At 34.0% G+C, this 21,957-nt stretch overlaps 1 protein-coding gene and 1 long non-coding RNA gene across 2 annotated transcripts in view; one reads left to right on the forward strand and one right to left on the reverse strand.

Moving 5' to 3' along the window:
* Positions 1 to 1,647: 1,647 nt before the first annotated feature.
* Positions 1,648 to 21,957, forward strand: part of LOC119085759 (homeotic protein deformed) — a 38,283-nt gene continuing 17,973 nt past the window's right edge. Inside the window, exons 1-3 of the mRNA XM_037196243.1 lie at positions 1,648 to 2,543; positions 15,489 to 15,589; positions 15,659 to 15,842. Coding sequence (XP_037052138.1) covers positions 2,144 to 2,543; positions 15,489 to 15,589; positions 15,659 to 15,842 — 685 coding nt within the window. The 5' untranslated portion in view covers positions 1,648 to 2,143. The remainder of the gene's footprint in view (positions 2,544 to 15,488; positions 15,590 to 15,658; positions 15,843 to 21,957) is intronic.
* On the reverse strand, positions 20,168 to 21,833 carry LOC119085762. The gene is made up of 2 exons (XR_005089346.1): positions 20,997 to 21,833; positions 20,168 to 20,270 (listed from the first exon to the last, which is right to left on the reverse strand). It is a non-coding gene; the product is annotated as an uncharacterized LOC119085762 (long non-coding RNA).

The following is a 21,957-nucleotide window of genomic DNA, read 5'->3' on the forward strand; positions in this document are numbered from 1 at the left end:
CTTTGATGGAATTTGATTTTGTCGGTTAGTTATATCCAGCTATCACGCATGCGTGATAGTCAGCTATCACGGTGATAGTTGGCTATAGTCAGGGATAGTCAGCTATCACGGTGATAGGCAGCCATGACATAAAATATTTATAAAATTTTATGAAAAACAAATTTCTGAATCGTTATTCAAATGTATGGAATGACATTAAAAAACAATCATACAGAAAACTTTAAAACTCCCACGAGTGTGAAGTTTGCGGCCAGAGCGAAGCGAGTCGTGCTATTTTGTTTCATGATTAAAGGTTTTGTAAATGTAGAAAGTACCGGGGGGCTTCCTTTTTGTACATAAGTGTAAGGGAAGAACGTCTATCGTACTATTTTATATTGTACCAAAGTGAAAGAGTCCTCTAATCGTTCCAAATTCGCATCTTTTACTTTTGTTTAACGTTAACAATAAGACTATAAAACTGAATAATAGACGACTTATACGAGTGGGACGTTTGCGGGCAGAGCGCAGCGAGGGCCGTAATTCACACGAGTCTTTGTCTATTTTTGTATTGTTGATTAAAAATCTGGCCGCAAATTTACAAGCAAATAGAGAACAGAAAGAACTTGTACTAAGCGAATGTTTTATATCCGTTATTTGTGATATTTCGGAAGATTAACAACGGAAAATAAAATGAAATTGATTAAAAATATATTGAAAAAATTGTCAGTCAAGGGACCTGACCCGCTTAAAAGGTGGGGCCTAGTATTTACTTAAGTACTTAAATGTGTGGGTTTAAGTTACGTTGTCTATTGTTCTAGCCGTGCCTGGGGTCCCTGTAAGTTTACGTGCAATATGTCAACGCTCAATATAGGGAAATGCTGTTTGGAAACTGAAGCCTAAATGTAATAGATTTTTGTAAAATTCTTTTACATGTCTGGTACAATTTGTAAGAAAAGTAGTAATGTTTCACCAGAAAATAGAGCTCAGAGAATGAAGCACTAAATCAATTGTGGCGCCTCTTCAGGCCAACGGAAGTTTATTATCTTAACAGTTGTTATTATTAAATCAAGAGAGTAAGTTCAACCCTCACTCCTCATTATAGTCTGCTAGTTATCTGTTACTAACGAACGGTACTCATTTCTGTATTTACGACCTAAAAACACACCAAGTGCTAATACGTATGATTTTTGGTTCTCGATACTTTGTTCATTAATCAAAGTAATTCATTCCAAAATGATTCCAATGATTGCATGAATAATTCAATTAATAGATCAGATCCTCCAATACATTTTTTGTCGAGAAATTGATCGGTCGAATATACACTTCCATATCATTCAGTATGACCCAAGTATGACCGGACTACTTTCGAGAGATTGCAAACCAATTTGTAGGCGTACCCATTCTCGATTCTCCATAAAAAATTCCTCTCTTTCAAACGATTGTTCATTTATATATTGCCTTTCTACCATATTTTTCGAATATAATTTTCAAATGATGACCATGCGTCAGAACACTTTGCGAACATGGAATCCGAATAACGAAACGAAAGAAGAAACTCACAATTGGGCGGAGCCATCCGTAACGAAGCTACTGTATGTAGGAATTGGGGCTAGAATGCTCTGGAGTCGATTCGTTCTTTTCAGGTTTATCACATTTTTGCTTGTTCATAACAAAAGAAAATCTAGTCACGTTCGGACGTGTTTTGTTATTAACAACGTAAACTTTTTTTTTTATTTCCAACATATGAATGTATATGTGTACACATTTAATCAATATAATTAAGTAGGAAATATCAATTCCCAAAATTATAAATGTTTGAAAAAGATTCGTCGTAGCCGCGGGTTTTTCGGTATTAGAATGAAGTAAGCAAAATGTTGTATTGTAACGATTCCTGTTGCATCATAGTGTGACTTTGAATTAATTGTATTTATTTAAGTAAAAGCGCATCATTGTGATGGTCAGTGAAGTGAACCGAATGAGAGCACAATTAATAAATTGAATAAATGAATGAGGAAAATTCGTGATGGTGTTTAACAATTTAGTGAATTTTATGGAATAACGAAAAATAAAAGAGAAGAAGAAGAAACAGATAAACAAAACGAAATTATAGTACGATGAAGTGCTATTTAGGTTGTGAATTAATTGAAAAGTTTTAAGGAAAAAAATGAGTTCATTTCTAATGGGATATACACACCACGTACAAACCCCAATGGGTGGTCCAACAAATGAACCAAAATATCAACCGAACGATGACTATCACAGTCATAATGGATATGGGTTTTCGTCGGGCATAACGCAAAATAATTCGGACTTTATTCACCATCAATCGAACGGTTTGCACCAAAGTGCGAACAATTTTAATTATTCACAAGGGATTAGCGGACATTTTTACCACCATCATGGATATAATTCACAAGTACATTCATCGTCGAACAATGGATATCCGGGTGGAGGCTATTACGGCGGTTATTATGCGTCGTCGGCTGGACATCAGATTATGGATCTGCCACTGCAATGTTCAGCAGCAGAGCCAATAAACACAGCATTAGGATTACATGAATTGGGTAATTTCATTTACTTTGTTTTTAAGTTTACCCAATTGAATGATGTAGCACAATGGGTCTTGCGGTGGCCTTGTGGATACAGTAAAAGCCCATTAGTTTATAATTTCGATTTAAAGTTTTGTTTTAACCTTCACAGACGGATTTTTAACTAATGGATCTATTACTTCATTTGATCTAAGAATTCTGAAGGGATTGATTTCAAATCTATTACCTATTTTTTCAAAAATGTTCTTTGCTATATAAGACCGCATTCGTCAGAGCCAGTCATTTATTCATGACGTCCTTTTCGACAACAACAGATGAAGTGAAAGATATTGCAAGTTGTATAACACAATTCGTTTTACCAACAGACCCGACCTGGTCATAAGTATCATATGAACCATATTAGTTAATAACGGTAAACACTCAGACAACTCAACAATTTTTCGTAGCAACATGACCATGTTTACCTCTGAGATGCTTTCGAGTAACCTTAGCTACTTTTTAATTGAACAGACTTTTGATTTTTTTAAATATGAGCGAATAGGACTGGTAATTAAATACAGTTAGTAGCTCCCCGAGTAAAATGAAAGTCTCAAAGGTTCGAAAAGAGACGTCTGACAATACAAAGGATTTGAGACCGTGAGACGTCTCTTTTCGAACCTTTGAGACTTTCATTTTTACTCGGGTCCCTCGTAGCGAGAATACTGAACTTGTATATTAGGTTCATCGATTGTTTTAATAACTAGGAAAAGTGCTAATGTGCTTATAAACATGCTATAAACATGAAACATTTGCAGTTCGTCCATCCATAGTATTCAACCAATTATTTTGATCCTCATTTACCATAATGATTTGAACACAAATGATGACTGCCTAATTTATTAGCTGTTTAGCACCAGGTTATTTCTTCACCTTTTTAAGCACATAACTGAACGTTGAATGTAAACTAAACTGAAGTGACAACATTATATTAATTAACTTTTTAGAATCAACAAGCACACCACGATCAAACTTAATGCTTAAATCTGTCTGATAACTTTTGAGTGCCATCAATGTTCGTTATAACCTTTCACTAACAACAAGCAAATATCAGAATAATCGCGATGTACACATTAAATCTGTTACTTCTTTTGTTTAAAATATCATGAAGAGTTAGGTGTACAACTTTTTCGCTTGATTCTTTTAATTATTATAAGAGCTATAGCCATCGTGGTCGGTCGATAACGAATGAGTAACCGTTCCACAATAGACATTTGGTTCGTACTGATTATTGTGAACATTAAATTAAATTAAAGATTAGCATAACAAGAAAAACCTGCTGTCGATATGTGAGTTAGAATCGAAGATTCATTTTTACATTTTTATTCTGATTTTTACCACCAGCGGTGCACTCACGATTTACATTTCAAAAAAATTAATTCTGCACATTTGTCTACAAATTAAATTTCAATTGAATGGTTACCAAGAGAGAATAAAAACATCTGAATTACTAAGCAATGACGCTAACCCATAAGAAAAAAAAATTGTAAAAAAAATATTCTTCAAAGAAATCACCGTCACGGTAGATCTGTTAAATAATTTTCAATTGAATTGAATAAACATCAGTCTCCTACGAATTCCAATTATTTATACGAAACGAAATTAGTTCTGCAATGATATGTGGTTGAATTTGAAAAACAAAATTATTTTTCTGCTAAAATGTTGGATTGTTTGGTTCAAAATATAGGTCGGTTTAGAATTAGTTAATGCAAAAGTGAAGAAGAAATCTGGCGTAGAATAAAAATGTGATTCTTAATCGTTACAGTCTATAAAGCTATCAGAAAAGCTTTTGGTTAAACATCTTACACACACAGAACTTTGAAAGCCAGCCCATTTTCGGCTTCTGTTTTACTTGACTTTTTGATTTCTCCATATAACAATACATGCAAATTTCACAAAAAATTGGTAAACCACAAAGCAGAAAATGTGTCGGTTTTCAAAATTCCACATGTAAATTTATAAAGAAGCTAGGTTTTTAAGCTATTCTCATAAGGAAACTATTCCGACGGTAACAACTATTTTTCATAAGTCTTATATTGATTAAGCATGTTACTTCGATTCACTTTTTACTTCTCAAAATTAGTTAGGCCATATCACTGATTCTAGCATTAACACTCTCATGTCAGACGTCAAAAGCTTCCACATTTTTATACAAGTGCGTGTGTTGTGTGTTTTAACTCACGCCAAGAAAGAATGGGTCCTGCCTTAAGCAACGCAATACAAAGCCTATTCTGGGTGCTAAGATCTAATGAAAACTCAATAAAACTGAAGTTCTAAGTCCTGTTATTTACGTCATGACATCCTAAACTAGTGGAAAGGACACGTTACGCTATATGTTAAGAAAAATACATTACGTCATTGTTTGGAGATTTGTATTTTGCCGAGTGGGAGCTTTGTAGCCAGAGCCGAAGGCGAACCATAATCCCGCGTGGCAAAACAACAATCTCCTAACAATTACGTAGGGTATTTTACTTGCGAAGCCCTGCGAAAATGAAAATTGTCGCAAGTCAACGGTGTGTCCCTTGCGAAAATTTCATTTTCGCAGGGTGTGGCAAGTAAAATATATGACCAACATGAGAGGAAGGACATACAAAACGCGTCGCCCCTAATATATATTTTAAAAATGAAGTCACAAGGACTGATTTTATATTGACGTTTGAAATTTTCAATGTTCCAATTAGTTTATATGACTTACAAAACTACTCCATCAAAATTTGTAGCAAAATATTCTCCTGAGTTTTTTTTAATTAAATGTCCTTAAGAGGCACCAGTACTTAGCTAAAACAGTAGCCTACATTTGTGTGCTTCATATCTTATTTTTCATGATATCTTTCCATCAGAATCCTTTTTGAAAAATGTACGACCGCAATTCCGATCACGAATACATTTGGTTGTTGTCGTTGTAGTCAGCTCTGAGAAAAGTAAGCAGTTTAAGAGGCATCGGTGCTTTGCTGAAAAGAATACATTAAGGCGATTATTAAATACTGAATTTTAGCTTACTTTTGATGATATCTTTCCATTAGAATCCTTTTTGAAAAATATACGACCGCAATTTCGACCACGAATGTGGTATCTTTCAACAGAAAACATTTTTGGTTGCAGCAGTTTGACCGGCTCTGAGAAATGTGAGCAGTTTATGAAAATTCCGTTAAACTGCTCACTTTTCTCAGAGCTGGTCAAACGACTACAACCAAATCTAGTTTCTGTTGAACACTAACACATTCGTGGCCGGAATTGCGGTCGTACATTTTTGAAAAAGGATTCTGATGGAAAGATATCATCAAAAATGAAATATGAGGCACACAAATGTAGGCTACAATTTTAGCTAAGTACCGGTGCCTTTTAAACTAATATTTTCAAATTTTGTGTGTCATAGAAACGTGTTCTACTCGTAAAGTCTTATGACTTATATTTCGGGACCAATTTTTTTCTGCAGAGTCTTACGAGACCTACTAGGTCCATAATAAAATTGAAACACTTCTAGTAAATCGACAATTTTTACATTTATATTCTTTTGATTTAAAAGCGATAAAATTTACTCGACTTGTGTGCTCTTTTAAAGAATTCTTGTTTTAAGGCTGACTCAGCTATTCTCATGATGCGCTGAACCGATACTGGACTTGTTTCCGGATTGATGAATATCCTTCATTTTACCATTAAGTTTACGACCATCTTCGAAACGAACCTTCTTTGAGCGGAAATAGGGATTTTAAATCGTATCAAACCCATAAGACACCAATATTTCGTTGTACGATATACACAGGGCTTAACTTAAGAGGACCTAAACGCATGTTATTCTCTTAAATATTGCTCTTCGTCCGTGTTTACCCTACAAATATGTTGTGCATGTGTAACCTTAACACTGTCATTATCGGACTTGGATGCCACAATTTCAGACAGAAACTCTTTCTGCGCAAATTCTATGCAGATGAAATCCTAAAAAAATCTTTGTTTATCAACAAGTTTTACTAAACCTTTCTGAATTTGTTCAAAAAGAATCAACTTCAAATCAATAATGGTCGGTTATGTTTCCATGAATCTACAAAAAGAAATTACGATTTCAAATAGCAATGAGACACGCGAATAGTTAATTTTCTAATTACCGTTGTACTAGTCAGCATTTTTCCACATTGTTAGCCCTTGGTCTGTTGAATTTCCACACAAATAAAATTATTGATTGCATGTTTTGTACACTAAAGCTTTAAGTTTATGCATCTAGCTTTCCTTTACACTCCGATAAAAATCTACATGTTTAGTGAAACTAGTGTTTGTGTGTGTGGGACAGTGTGACCGTAGTCGCTATTACCAATACACAAGTACTGATAAATTCATATCTAATTAGTTATTTTTTGAGAGATCATACTAGAGGGAATATTTTTTCCAATATTCTGAGTAAATTCACTATAATTTCATAGTCAAAATGGGTATCGCCCTGATAAAAATATTGATGAAATGAAAAAAAAAAAAACACGAATTCCGACCAAAATGGTGGCCGTTAATTATCATTCTTTATTCTTTTACTTAATGGAAAATATTAGACTTTAAGAACATTTTGCATATAAAAAGGGCTGCACTACTAAAAAGCCCACTGGGCGTTGTGTGCAAAAATTAGTTAGAAAGGCTCCATCTTACAAAATATATTGATATAAAACTGAAGAAGCTCACCAATGCCCGGTAACTTATTATGGGTCTCTTTCATGTCGTACCTTATTACTGCGGCGCGTTTGACCCTCTTGTGTTAGCGTTTTTGAGGATTGTCGATATTTTTAGTGTTGCAACGTACCATTGGAGTAGAAGTAGTGGACATGCCATTTGAAATGAAAAGTTGGCGCAGAAGTGGGACCCGAATCCACAATTTTAACCTTGCCGTGCACACTTCTCATTTCAAATTATGTTTAGTTTTAACATTAACCCTAGTAGCAGAGCTTGTGACGCAGTTCCTACTCCCTGAAAAAGAATCTAACCAACGCAATGAACCTATGGGTGACCGTTTAATATTTTCCCCATTGATTAGGAACCACCTTCACTATTTAAAAAAGGAACATGGCTACAGTACAAGTTGAACGAGCTGTTATTAAGATCGGTGCACTGTAGCAGGAGGAAAATTTCACTAATTTGCATACATTTCGATAGATTTGGCCATCGGAAGGTGATTAATGAACGTTATTAGTTTTTTGTTGAGCGTTAAACATAATTCATTTTACCAATATTTTCATCAATTTGGTGCCAATTTCGTCTATATATATAATGTTAAACTGATTTAAAATATATGCAAAAGGAAAATCATATTGGTAGACCGGGAAAAAATTGTTCCTCGAGTATAATTTCCCTTTGGCCATCTCGTAGCACAAAAAAGATCTACATTTAAAAAATTTGATTTTTCGAAATTTTTTGAAATATTTTTGATATTTAGACTTTTAGCCTGCATTGTAGAGACAATATAGTTGACCAAATGTATTATTTAAAAAAAATAAAACAAAATGGTGTATCTATTGCGTTCATATCAAAACTCAACCCTTAACTTTCTCTACAAACTTCTTCTGGCTATAATTGTGCCGCCGGCAATTCCTTTTTAGCCCCGTACGAAGTACAAAGGGGCTTATAGGATTACGATGCCGTGTGTAATTGATGGAATTCGAAGCAGACGGTAAGGGCAAAGTGTTTGCCTATGTTCATAGATGACGAATCTGCAATAAAAATTTTGTCTGTCCGTCTGTCTGTCTGTCACGTCGATATCTTGAGTAAATCAAATCCGATTTCAAAATTTTTTTTTCCCCTGAAAGATAGTCGAAATAGTGAGGCTAAGTTCGAAGATGGGCATATTCGGGTCGGCCCTTCGTGAGTTAGGGCCACCTAAGTGATTTAAGGTCTTTTGGTGATATTTATGGCAAAATAAACGATGGAAATGTAAATGACACGGCAAATGATAGGTATTGTCAATACCATTCCAGGAAAATCAGGTGAGTGGACCGTGAGTTAGGGCCTTAGAAGTGAAATGCTACTAGGGCCCTATGTGTATTTTACATAGAACTCGAGTAAGTTTCATTCGTTTTTCGTAATTTTTGTTTGATTTGGAAGGTAATCGAAGGCCGAATAGAATGTTGTTGAAAAAAAATTAAATTTGGGTCCTTGGCCTAAGGCCGCTACTAGGGCCCTATGTGTATTTCACATATAACTCGAGTAAATTTCATCCGTTTTTCGTAATTTTTGTTTCATTTGGAAGGTAATCAAAGGCCGAATAGAATGTTGTTGAAAAAAAATTAAATTTGGGTCCCTGGACTAAGGCCACTACTAGGGCCCTATGTGTATTTTACATATAACTCGAGCAAATTTCATCCGTTTTTCGTAATTTTTGTTTCATTTGGAAGGTAATCAAAGGCCGAATAGAATGTTGTTGAAAAAAAATTAAATTTGGGTCCCTGGACTAAGGCCACTACTAGGGCCCTATGTGTATTTTACATATAACTCGAGCAAATTTCATCCGTTTTTCGTAATTTTTGTTTCATTTGGAAGGTAATCAAAGGCCGAATAGAATATAGTTGAAAAAAATTTTAAATTTGGGTCCTCGGACTGAGGCCGATACTAGGCCCTTCAAAAAAATAAAATTTTTAGGACGATTTGAAATTTTTGTTTCATTTGAAAGGAACGTCGTACGCTATGCGCAATTTATAAGATGTACACATTACATAATATATTTACTTTAACTACATTAACCGGCGCAATAGGCTTACGGTCAAAGTAGGGTGATAGACGCACTAGGGTCACGTACGCAATAGATATACGGGTTTGTACGGGGCTCAGTCGCAGTAAACGCTCCGACTGTTCTGATGGCTCGTTTTAATTCTGAAATTACTGGCTGGTAAAAGAACAGAAGTCTATTTGACACGTTTGTGAATTCTTAATGGTTTTCAAAATGGGTAAAGAGTTGTGATGCATATTATGACGTCACAATCATGACCCATTCTATTGCTTCGTCTTCAACGCAATTAAAAGTTTTACAACCGAATACAAAAAGCTCAAACTTTATTTGGAAAACAAATGTTCTGATTTGGTAGCGGAAAATTACAAAATTGTTAGCCAATTTGGTCTCGGTAGTTTTTTATATCTTTTCGTTGAGAACAGAATTGCCAATTTTAATTTATTTTATAAATACAGAAATACCGTCCAGGGACATCCTCTTATTTTTGTCACCATTGTCTCTGACTAGCCGTTTCTGAAAAGATTACGTCATTAATGTTTCGAACCACAAACTCGTACCGTATTGGAAAGATAGATGTTTGATGCTCTACAATTCACAGTTTTAATTTCATAACCTCAATCAACCGTTCAGCGGGTTCTAGTCGGTAGCGTGTCGTCATCAAGTTAGGCAGGCAGACAACTTTTTTTTCAAATCACTTCTATAAAATGCAATTACAGAAATAAGATCTTCTAACTTGATAACATAGTTGCACAGACAATTGATTGTAATTCCGTAATTACGTACGATAGGTAGTTGGGAACTCATTTCTTTTTATTCGGTAATTTTATGGTATGAGCTGCATTAATGTTTATTTTATTTTGTAAAATATATTTTCAGAAATAAAAAATTAATGATTTCACAGTTGGCTCAGTTTGTTATAACATCAATGCCAAGTCTCAGGTCGATGTTATTCTTTTTCGTTTAAAGATTCGCTTCGTTGTCTGTTCCACCTTCATATGTTTGCGCATGTCTGTGCTTTGTGTTTTGTTCTTCTTTTGCATTCTCGTTGTTTATTTATTCTTATTTATGAATATTAATTGGTTAATTTACGAAGTTCTTCAACCGAATATGTGACAAGAAAGATAACAACCAATTGTGGCATTGAGTGTATTTTATTTGACTTCCCATTTATTCATTTAATAAAAAAAAAATCTTTGTACTTACGGGGCTGTACAAAATTACGTAACACACAATTTTCACATTCGTCTCGTTTCTTCATAAGTCTTCGTAACATTCTCTGTAGCCATCACTTACAACCCTCGTCTGTACACTTTATCTATTATTTATTGAAAAATTGGTTTGTGGGTGAAAAGTTATCCCACTTGGAGAAACCATTGCAAAATGTGAATTACAAACCAATTTTTGCTTTAAAAGTAACACATTTTTGCTTTAAAAGTAACACTTTTTTGCATGCTTTAATGGTTTTATTTTTTCAAAAAAAGATTTTCGTTCAGAGAAATCATCAAAAAACGAATATTTTTGCGCACAAATGTAGGCTAGAATTTTGCCAAGGGGTGAGCGCTCTTAAGCTTGATTAAACTTTAAATGTTTTCTAAGTTTCTTAAAGCTCGGTTTTCTAATACATAGAAACCAGCTGCGTAGAGGAACCCGTAGATATTATGCGTACCGAAAATCTAGTACGATAAGTCTATAAGTGTAACTTATAAATGAAATGTCTGCGTAATATGGTCCGTAAAATATATACAAAAGCTCTACGTGATAAAAAGGCGTCCTTTTGGATTCGGTATCTTTAGATATAATGGGATGGATGAATCCGTTTTACCCGAAATCCCGAAAAGTCCTTGAGAGATGTGGAAAATGCTCAACCAAAATAAGTCGTCTGATTCCAAGGAAATCCCATGAAAATCGTCTAGAACTTTGTAAAGAACTGAGAATTTGACTGAATAGTGCAGATTCTTATTTGTTGCTTGCTGGTGCAATTTATTGCCCTGATGGTATAACATCAAAATGCCAATGGCATCCTTTTCCTTTTGCAACACCTATAAAAGTATGTGCAAACTCGTCGAGCATCAACGTCTAGCAAAGCACAGAGCTTTTTTTTATTAACATCTTCTGGAAACGTTATTATTTTGCTTGCATTGATTGAAAGGAAAATGTTGATGTTCATTGTCAATAAATAGCATTTGTCCAGTAAATAAAATCGATGCAACGGGGTTTCACAAGAAAAGAAATAGTAAAGGCAATACAATCAATATTAAGCAGTGTGGCATTTATACAACTATTTATTGGCTGCATTTAGAGACACATTTATATTTTTGTAATGTTTTCCTTTGGCATTTATACACACACGTGACCTGCATTGCAAGAATAAACAACAAAAGATATGCACACCCAGCACGAATAGCAAAAAAATCCTTTTTATTATTTATTTATATACATTTCCAAACCGTCGTCGTCAGAAAACCGTATCCAGACGGTCTCAAACAATCAACTTAAAAATGCTGATTCATTAAAAATTTCTGTTGAGTGACGAATTATTCATGTTCATGTTTTTTTTTCTTCTCGTCTCTACGTTTTTCTTTTTCTCTTTTATAGCAATATCTACGTTTCGGTGGTTGTTCTGTGTGTGTACCTTCATCAATAAATTCGAAATCATAATGACATGGGAGAAATAATATTGATATTTATTACATGGGAATGATATGCCAAAGAAAATGTTGCAAGTGTTTAAACAGTTGATATGCTAGAAGATATTGCTTGTTCGAGTCGGTTAAAATTGCATTTCTATAAATACCGTGAACCGTGAAGGATATTTTTTTATTTATTGATACATGCAAATGATTTGCATTTATTGGTATGATCATATGGATAGAACTTTAGTTATTTACAAACTATATTGACCCGTCGAAGTCGGTTTTGTTTAGAATTGCACGCATAAAGCGTTCTTCTAATTTCCACACCTTTATCAGTTTGTTGGTTTCTACCAAAGACGAATACTAAGTTTAACATTTAAGGGTGAAACGAACTTCAAGTCATCATCGTCTTTCATTGACCTGGGCAGAAGTGAAATAATTTCTATCCTGGGTCAGTTGTGTTTTCATAGGACATGTTGTTTCTACGGTAAGGAACGAATTCAAGGTTAAATCTCGCAACAGGTCAACTTCAAGTAAGACCTGGTCAAAGCTCTGACACTGGATATAAATCATACTGCTTTCACACCATCACCATTACACAGTTCTCTCAAACAATCATTAAGTTAATTTTGCAGGATCTGAAATTGATTTGTTGCGATCCTCAGAAATTTGTGAGTAATGCCCCATCCATGCTTTGATTAAATAATTTTCAACAGTTACTACGCTAATTGTTTGAATTTAAACGTAAAAATCGGTTGAATTAGTACAACCTGATACAATGATATGTTATCGTAAATGGGACGGTAATCTTGGCAATCATAAGTTTGTTTACAGTTTAGCAGCAATACAATTTTCACAGAATGAAGACCTTCTATTTCAATTGAGAATTTATGGTCCTTGTTTGAAACTTTTTATTTTGCCACGTTCATGTCAATGAAGTAATGACTCATTTCCCGTGGGCTTAGTGAGTAACGATATTTCTTATCAATTCAAGCATCAGCTGATTCGGATAACTATTTTTGTGTATGATAACAATCCATACAAACTTTCAGCTATAGCGCAAGCGCTCGTATACGTACACGTCTCTTATATACAGCCTTGTAGCAGTAATGTACTATTACTGCCTACTCTATGTGTAAGTAAACCATTGATCCATTACATGAAGAATATTTTCGGTTCTTTTCACGTGAATTCCTTTGTGACAAACTGTCTATGAAAGGTTTATAAACTTACAAAACTCATAGTCTAGCGCTTTTAACGATCCCACTGTCGGGAACCGTTTGAATAAATCATAATTACCACATCAAAAGACAACAAACTGATAAAAACCAGATAGCTTAGAATCAAAAGTCTAAGCGATGCTAAGAAACATCAAGGCGAGTTTTGGAAACAGCTGAAGAGTACGTGTCGTAGCCATAATAACTCAATGCCTCGGAACCGAAAAATTGTGTTTATCCGTTTTGATGTATCTTAGCATCAGCTAACCTTAAGAGTTTTTATTCGACACTATCTACTTTTTATCAGTTTGTTGCTTTTTGATATGGAAGAGTAATTAATTGCTTTTTTATTGTCAGAGCAGTGTATTTAAAGAGTTGTGTAAGATCTCGGTCAAAGAGCAGTATAAAGGAAAAAGCTCTCTTTCGAGTTAAATCGGAAACACCTTGCATTCAAAAATGGCACTGACATAACTGACAAAATCTATCTGATTTAGAGTAGGAAATTTCTTGTTTCTAATAATGAATTCAATGGAGCCACCAAGGCCCAAACCAAAAAAAAAGAGAATTTGGGATGGTAGTACTAAATGTCAGCTAGACATCAAGTGCAACGTCCACCGTGAAAAATGTGCGCCACTGCGCCACTGACTATACAAAATGCATCTGTTTTAGAGTAAGAAATTTCTTGTTTCTAATAAAATGAATGCAATTAAGCCACCCAAACCCAAAACACTAAACTATTTAGTAGTCAAAGATCAGGCAATTTTAACATCTAATGATCATATGATCAAATGGCCCTACAACATCTTCAATTAAATGGTATAATCCAATGATCTAGTCAATCGACTCAACGTTGCTTAAAATCGTTTCGTATTGCATTTTGTTGTCTCCACAATTGCATGGAGAGAAGTAACTACATTGATTGTAATTTATCACCATACATTTAAAAAACCAACAACAACAATTGGTTATGATTTATTAATACGATTTTCAGTGTGGGCTTTTTTCGTTCATTAAATGTTTATCTCTACACTCACGCATCCTTTTATCTAATAAAGATCAATTTAGCATTAATTTTGGAACTTTCGAAGAAAAAGAGTTTTTGAGCTTATTGGTTCTAAAAGTCAAATATTTATATTGAATTTTCATTGAATGATGCTTCCTAATATTCCTTGAGATCTGAGAATAATTTGCCTTGAATGTTATACAGAAGCGTAATCGTTCTTGCTATAAAAGATAGAAGCAAAAGTATGTTTTCCAAGTAGGGTGGTTTACTAACGTGTCTTCGTGGTTTTTGTTCTTGTGCTTAGCACTTGCGTTCAGTAAACAACCACACATTATGCAATGTGAAATGTTGTGTTGGAGTATGGAAAATTTCCTCCTAAGTTTCTTGATGGTATTCGGTTCTAATGTATTATCAATATGCATGTCGCTTGAAAAACCAGAAACCTAACGTTATTTTCATACGGATGAGGAAACAGACAAACAAAAACGACGTTTTGCGATGTCATTGTAGTGCATTTGATAAGGACTTTGGGTAGAGACAAATCGGTTCATATCTCCCAAATAAACGTTTTTCATAAATGCTAGGGATGGAGCTTTTTTCCCTATAGTATTAACAAGAAAAACTCCCTCCTTAGCGTGCTGAAAAAATGTTCCTATTGGAGAAACGAATTGATTTATTTCTTTACCCAAAGTGTAAACGTTCGACGATCTTTTGGTCCTTATCAACTGCACTATTGGCACGGGTGTGACACTATCCATGCTATTCACATATATTTTATGTCGACGTGTCTGGCGGGTGACTATTGGAAAGTTGGAAAGTGTCCTACAAATAGATCGTGATTTTTCATAATTCGTCCGCAAATCGTAGTGTTCTTTATTGCAGTCTAATTTTCAGAGTAACCATATGTCTTGGAAATCTATCACTCAACGAACAATTCTTATTTTGACGCCATCCTTAAAACACCGATCATCAGATTTTACGGTATTTAATGTGAAAAACAATCATCGTCATTCCTTTAGTAATGATTTTCTAACTGCAAACAGTATCCACACCATTCAAATATTTTATATATTTTCAGTAAATGGCAATTACAAAAGGCTTATTTCGTTCTAAATATATATATTTTGCTGTGAAAGAGTTTTTCTTGATAATTATTTATTTCCTGCCACCTATTACCACTATTTTCAACCCTTAAATATTATAGTCTTGGCTTTACATACACTCTTTGTCTTTGTAACATAAATATGCGGAAATTTGTTTTGCGTGCGCAATAAGTTCATCAACAATGAAACAACAATAAAATGAAAAATAGTTTCATTTCCGTAACATTTGGTTTAATTTGGTTTAAATAACGAAAACATTTTTCTTCAGGATTAAAGCTGGAAAGACGGATAGAAGAAGCTGTTCCGGCTGGTCAACAACTGCAAGAATTAGGAATGAAATTAAGATACGATGACGCCTGCTCAGATAATGTAAATTAAATTATTCGATGAAATCAACATTCAAATTAAGAATTACAAATTTTTTTGTTTCATCTGCAGGACGATATGTTGGAAGAGGATAGACTTATGATGGATCGATCGCCGGCAATCGATGAATTAGGATCCAATTGCAATGATGATGATTGTGAGTCGGATTCGGATTTGGATGAAGATATGGAAACAACGATAGAAGGTGAACGAACCATTTATCCGTGGATGAAAAAGATACATGTGGCTGGAGTTGGTAAGTGAATTCTTTATTAATTTTTAAAATGTTATTATCGAGAAGTGTTATTCTAAAATTTACTGAATCGAGCTCATACCCACAGAGAATGTAGAATTTTGTTATTATTTCCGTTGCCTTATAAATTTGGAAATGTATCCTCATATTTTCAGAAAATTATTTAAATCCTCAATTTTCTTTGAATGGTCTACATTCTTTGGAGGATATCTTGGAGTATCTTCATGTACAGTCTTTGTGCAACATTTACAATATGTAAACGCATCGAAATGTAATCGTTAAATCTGTTACTTCTCTTGTTTAACGCAATGTCTTGTATTTGGTACATAACTTTCTCCTAAGCAGTTTTAATAGTTGATTTGGTAAAATTTGATATTATTGGAAACACAAAATGTTTCAAAGGTTAAATGCGTAAATATTAAATAATTTGGAAATCTCCAACAGACGCCTATCTGCCACAAACTATTATTTTAGGGTTGTAAACTCCTAACAAAAAACCTCATCAAATCTATTACTTCGGTTGTCTAATGTTTATAAACGTATACTAGTTCATTGGGCTATCGGTTCTCAAAACCATTTGCTTGATTTGTTGTAACGAACAAGAGGTTAAACTCATCGCCTCATTAGTATCGGTGGTGTCGATAACAAATGATTGGGGGAGCGATCTGACTTTTTATTGAAATTAGTACTCAACTACATTTAGTTTACAATTAGAATATTTCACTTACGTTTTTCGTCGGAGGTACCGTTCCCATGATAGATGCAGCATTTCCCTTTTGGATAGCTATACCTACGTGTTGTATCAAATATGCCATTGAACGTTTTTCGTTTTTTATCGAATTCCACTTTTTTTTTGCACCAAGCTCTCTTGTATAAGCTGACACTGAACTGAACGCGTGGATTCCGCTTGCTGAACTCAGTGTACCTCTTCCTTACTATTCCTTACTGTATAAATAGGTGCAAATCATTATGGTTCTTAAGTAAATTAATTCCGCAAACTTTTGACATTAAATCTATGGGAGAAATGTCAAAAGTTTACGAAATTGACTTACTTACGAACTTGATGAACCATAATGGTTTACCCCTAATGATTGTTGTTCCGACTATACCGACCACCTAAATGAAGAGCAATGTTATTTACATTGATGACAATTTCGGTTTTTGATTCATGATAACAACGGTCGGATTAGTGCAGTGAAGAGTATAATTATCTAAATTCGAGTGACGTCATGATTTTTTTGTATTATTACTTTGTTGCAGGTATGTTTGGGTAATTCCGCTCGTTCTGTATATATCACGAGAAATACAGAATATGTGTCCATACAATAAATGAATTGAAAACTGCTCTGTTTAGTGATTACAATCAAAAGACGATCATTCGTAAATGAATCGAAATAATATTTCGTTTCATGCTACCGATACGTGATCATTTAACGGCACCGTCAAATTGTGTTCGTAAGTGCTTACTAGCTACTTACTGAAAAATTTAAAAAAAAAAGTTTTAAATTGAATAAAAATTGCGTCGCCCTACCGTATTACAAATTATTGTTTTTTTTTCCTTCTTTCAAACATATAAATAATAAACTGTCTGAAAAATAATCAACCTCAATTATAGCCCATAATATAACATAGCACAATAAAATATTGCAGCCACTCATTTAATGGACCACACTCATTGTTTGTGAGGTTGTTGTTATTCGAATTATAATTTGAATATACATGGATATTTCTGATCAAAAGTGGTGATATTGGCTGCGACTACCAATATTTTTTAAGTGTCGGTTAAACAAAAATCGAAATGAAGTGACAAGGAATATTAATGAATGGAATGTGTTTAGTGTTTTTATTTCGTTTCATGATAAGTAAATGGAAGAAGGTTGTTAAATAAATGTGGGAAGTTGATGTTATGTAACAACGAATATAAATGGATTGGATTTTTAAACTTTGTGTAATTTTTTTTTGTTTTTTTTTTTTTTTTAATTTTAGCTTCAAGTTACGCATGTCATGTTTCTTTTTCGTTTGTAAATACAGATATGAAAATGATATGCGTATATAGAAGAGATACCATAACATGAAACAAAGGAAAAATAATATTCATCATTCCAATTAAACACAAAAAATATTTATATTCACACTGGATGGCTGGGTGAAGCGGCGTATACGCTTATATATGTATATATTATTTCGCCTTTATATTTATACCGTTCAGTTCGTTTCTATTAACCTCTTCCACATTGAATACAGACACATGTATGCGTATTACACATACTGTCAGAAGCCCACTAAATTGCATGACAAAGTACGTAATTATAGTAAAAGCTAATAATTTGATGTTTCACGTTTATACTCATAAAAAACAGTGGGTCGATCAACTAGATCCGAATCAATCCTATGATTAAAAACGAAGCGACAGATATTTACAAGTAAATGCCGAAACGCCGATATAGATTTTCGTTTTGTTATTCCGTCCAAAAAATGCCTCAGCGCAATTTATTTGATTTGAACATTATGAGCATTGGCGAATTTCTCTTGTTTAAGAAATCGCATAGAGTCTTTTACTTAGTTTACTTTTACTTAGAGTACGCTAAGCTATAAATGTTCTACCAAGATATAACCTTTTTCCAAGGGGTAGATCTTTGGTAAATCTCCAGTAAATCTCCAGTAAATCTCAGTAGATCTCGGTAAATCAAAAGTGTCTCAATTTAGGTCAGTTTGTGTTGGTTTATGATTTTTATGTTATATGGTTACAAACAAGATTTACTGACTCCGAAGTGAGTCCTATCTATTTCTTAGGAACCGTTTAGGTGGTGTGTCTCACAAATTATGATTTTTATATAATCATCTCCTAGAAGCGGCAGGCATATCAGAACAAAATCAATAAATCTGTTACTTCATTTCTGTTAATTATTTTGTAGTTTTAGATACAAAATCTATCATTTCAATGTTTATGTCATAACTATGTGTAAGGAAACAACAGCCAGAGTCCATTGTTTATTCTTGTCGTCGTCATTGATAGCAGATGCCTTGCGGTTTCTATCAAGGTTCTGAGTACGTTCTAGAAATATTAGATTTCAATAGTTTTCCCAACCAATGAAATTAATTTCACTCGATTTATTTTAAATCTACGATAAATATTGCGTTGTCGGTCAATTTGGCAAAAGATTCCTTTAAACACAAAAACTAAAATAAATTGCATGGCGTTATGGACGCTTGAGAAATATATACCATCAGTCACATGAACAAATCAAATGAAAAATACCTCTTCACATTCATCAGTGCACATTGTCACAACAATACAAATTTAAATTTTTTCACATAAAAGATTTGAAACCGACAAGGCTTTTTTTCATCTTTCGTTCGGTTTTGTCGAAGAGGTGTATAAATGTAAAACGTATTTAAAAATAATACCCAATCGACCTTGCAAGACGAGAGTCCCATAATGTTCGAATAAACATTTCGTTTCGATTCTTCAAAAAAAAAGAGAAAAAATTAACCAAACAAGTGTCTGTCTAACATTGATTGATTTCTAACATTATTTTCATTACATTAGACGTCATTAAAGAACATACCGATTTGTTAGGTTTCAGACAATATAGTTTGTTTACATCGTTCATGACATATTGTGGTGGCGATAATTTAACTTAAAATCGATTTATATTCCATTTCGAGTTCTATCGATTCCCTGGTGATGTATACGTTTTTAAGGGGTATTGATTAATGTGTGTAAATAAATCATAGAAAAGGTTACAATGTTTGACGATACACTGAATAAAATACATTTCTGAACAACTGAAATTATTCATGGATCTTGGTTTTGGCCAATATTTTTCAATAATATTATTTTGTCACCTACTTCAACATACTTCAACTCATATTTAACGAATTAGCTTCTAGTATGAAATAAACACATTCCTATAATTTTGTTGCGCCCGACCTAATTAGCTTAGGTACTTCTTGTGAGCTACAATACATTTAAAAGTGTCGTTGATTAGGTTATCGACTTAGTTAGAATCTGCATTTAATAGCATGTCTGTTCATAGACGCCTGACCCTTATGGTCTCACCTGATTTTTCGTTGCCTTCCAGCGAAACTTTTTTAAGACGAAAATATCGATTACCTCTTAAGAAAAATAAAATATTTTCAAACTCAGTGGAACTGATTTATAGCAAGTTACGTTCTTTACGAATATTTATGAAAGAAAGCTACAACCATGAAATGAGATATTAGATAGAGAACTTTCATATCGCTTGAAACATAGTGAGCATGTACCTCGGGGAAAGAATTGGAAAGTTTATCGTATCAAGCACTACAGACAACTAGATTTTTCACGATTTGTTTGTGAGATTAGGTTGGCTATGATGATGTAAATAACGAAAACTTGAAAATTGTCTTCAATTAAACGTATATTTCGGATGTTGTTGTGTCATCCATCTTCAGCTAGAACAACATTAAAATTATCTTTAGGCTAAAACTAGATAACATAAAAATCGCGCAAAACAAATTACCATAAATTGGAAGTGATTCCAATCACATTAACATTCTAATTTGAAAACTTGGAACTAATTTCTCGTGAAATACTAACACGATCGTCAAAATTGAAACTTGTTTCGATGACAGAAACGACATGACGTAAACTGAACGACTAACCAACATGAAGTTGTTTGAACGAATTCATCACATTAGTGTAGGTCGCATGTAGCATGTTCAACGATTTGAAATTTTGAGCCGAATCGCCGTAAAGCCAAATGTAGCATGCTTCTAGCGTTTTTCGCTTGTACCAATCTGATTCGACGTCCAATATCTTCAATTCTTTCTCATCAAAATCTGGTTCGTGAGTCGCGTTGTCTAGACAATGTCGGACTAGAGCAGTTTTCGAGCCAGGGTTGAACCTTGATCTAAAATCATAGTCATGCTCCTTCGTTCGAGTACATAGGCATCTTTTCGTCTCACCTATGTAAAACGTGGAACACTTTTTGCATTTGATTCTGTATACGATTCCTTTCCGAATCATCTTCGGAGTTTTCGTTTTCATGTTCGAATAAATGTTCCGTAGTCTCGTTATCGTTTTCGGTGCTGATCTTAACGATTATTAATGTCTCATCAACTATTCCGACAGTTCAACCGCCTGAACCACCTATTTACAGATCTGTTCCGTACGTTCCTGAATTGACACATAAAATTCAACGACAACTGAAGAAGGTCAATACTCGGTTAAGATCAGCACCGAAAACGATAACGAGACTACGGAACATTTATTCGAACATGAAAACGAAAACTCCGAAGATGATTCGGAAAGGAATCGTATACAGAATCAAATGCAAAAAGTGTTCCACGTTTTACATAGGTGAGACGAAAAGATGCCTATGTACTCGAACGAAGGAGCATGACTATGATTTTAGATCAAGGTTCAACCCTGGCTCGAAAACTGCTCTAGTCCGACATTGTCTAGACAACGCGACTCACGAACCAGATTTTGATGAGAAAGAATTGAAGATATTGGACGTCGAATCAGATTGGTACAAGCGAAAAACGCTAGAAGCATGCTACATTTGGCTTTACGGCGATTCGGCTCAAAATTTCAAATCGTTGAACATGCTACATGCGACCTACACTAATGTGATGAATTCGTTCAAACAACTTCATGTTGGTTAGTCGTTCAGTTTACGTCATGTCGTTTCTGTCATCGAAACAAGTTTCAATTTTGACGATCGTGTTAGTATTTCACGAGAAATTAGTTCCAAGTTTTCAAATTAGAATGTTAATGTGATTGGAATCACTTCCAATTTATGGTAATTTGTTTTGCGCGATTTTTATGTTATCTAGTTTTAGCCTAAAGATAATTTTAATGTTGTTCTAGCTGAAGATGGATGACACAACAACATCCGAAATATACGTTTAATTGAAGACAATTTTCAAGTTTTCGTTATTTACATCATCATAGCCAACCTAATCTCACAAACAAATCGTGAAAAATCTAATTCACTTTCCATTTGGCTAAATAACTGACAAAAAGTTATTACTACAGACAACACTTTGAACAAAAGAAGTACCAGATTTTAAGACTATATATTAAAATCTGGTACACCTTTTGTTCAAAGTGTTGTCTATAGTTCTTGAT

The sequence above is a fragment of the Bradysia coprophila genome, chromosome X (genome assembly GCF_014529535.1).
Source record: "Bradysia coprophila strain Holo2 chromosome X, BU_Bcop_v1, whole genome shotgun sequence".
In the NCBI taxonomy this organism is placed as follows: domain Eukaryota; kingdom Metazoa; phylum Arthropoda; class Insecta; order Diptera; family Sciaridae; genus Bradysia; species Bradysia coprophila.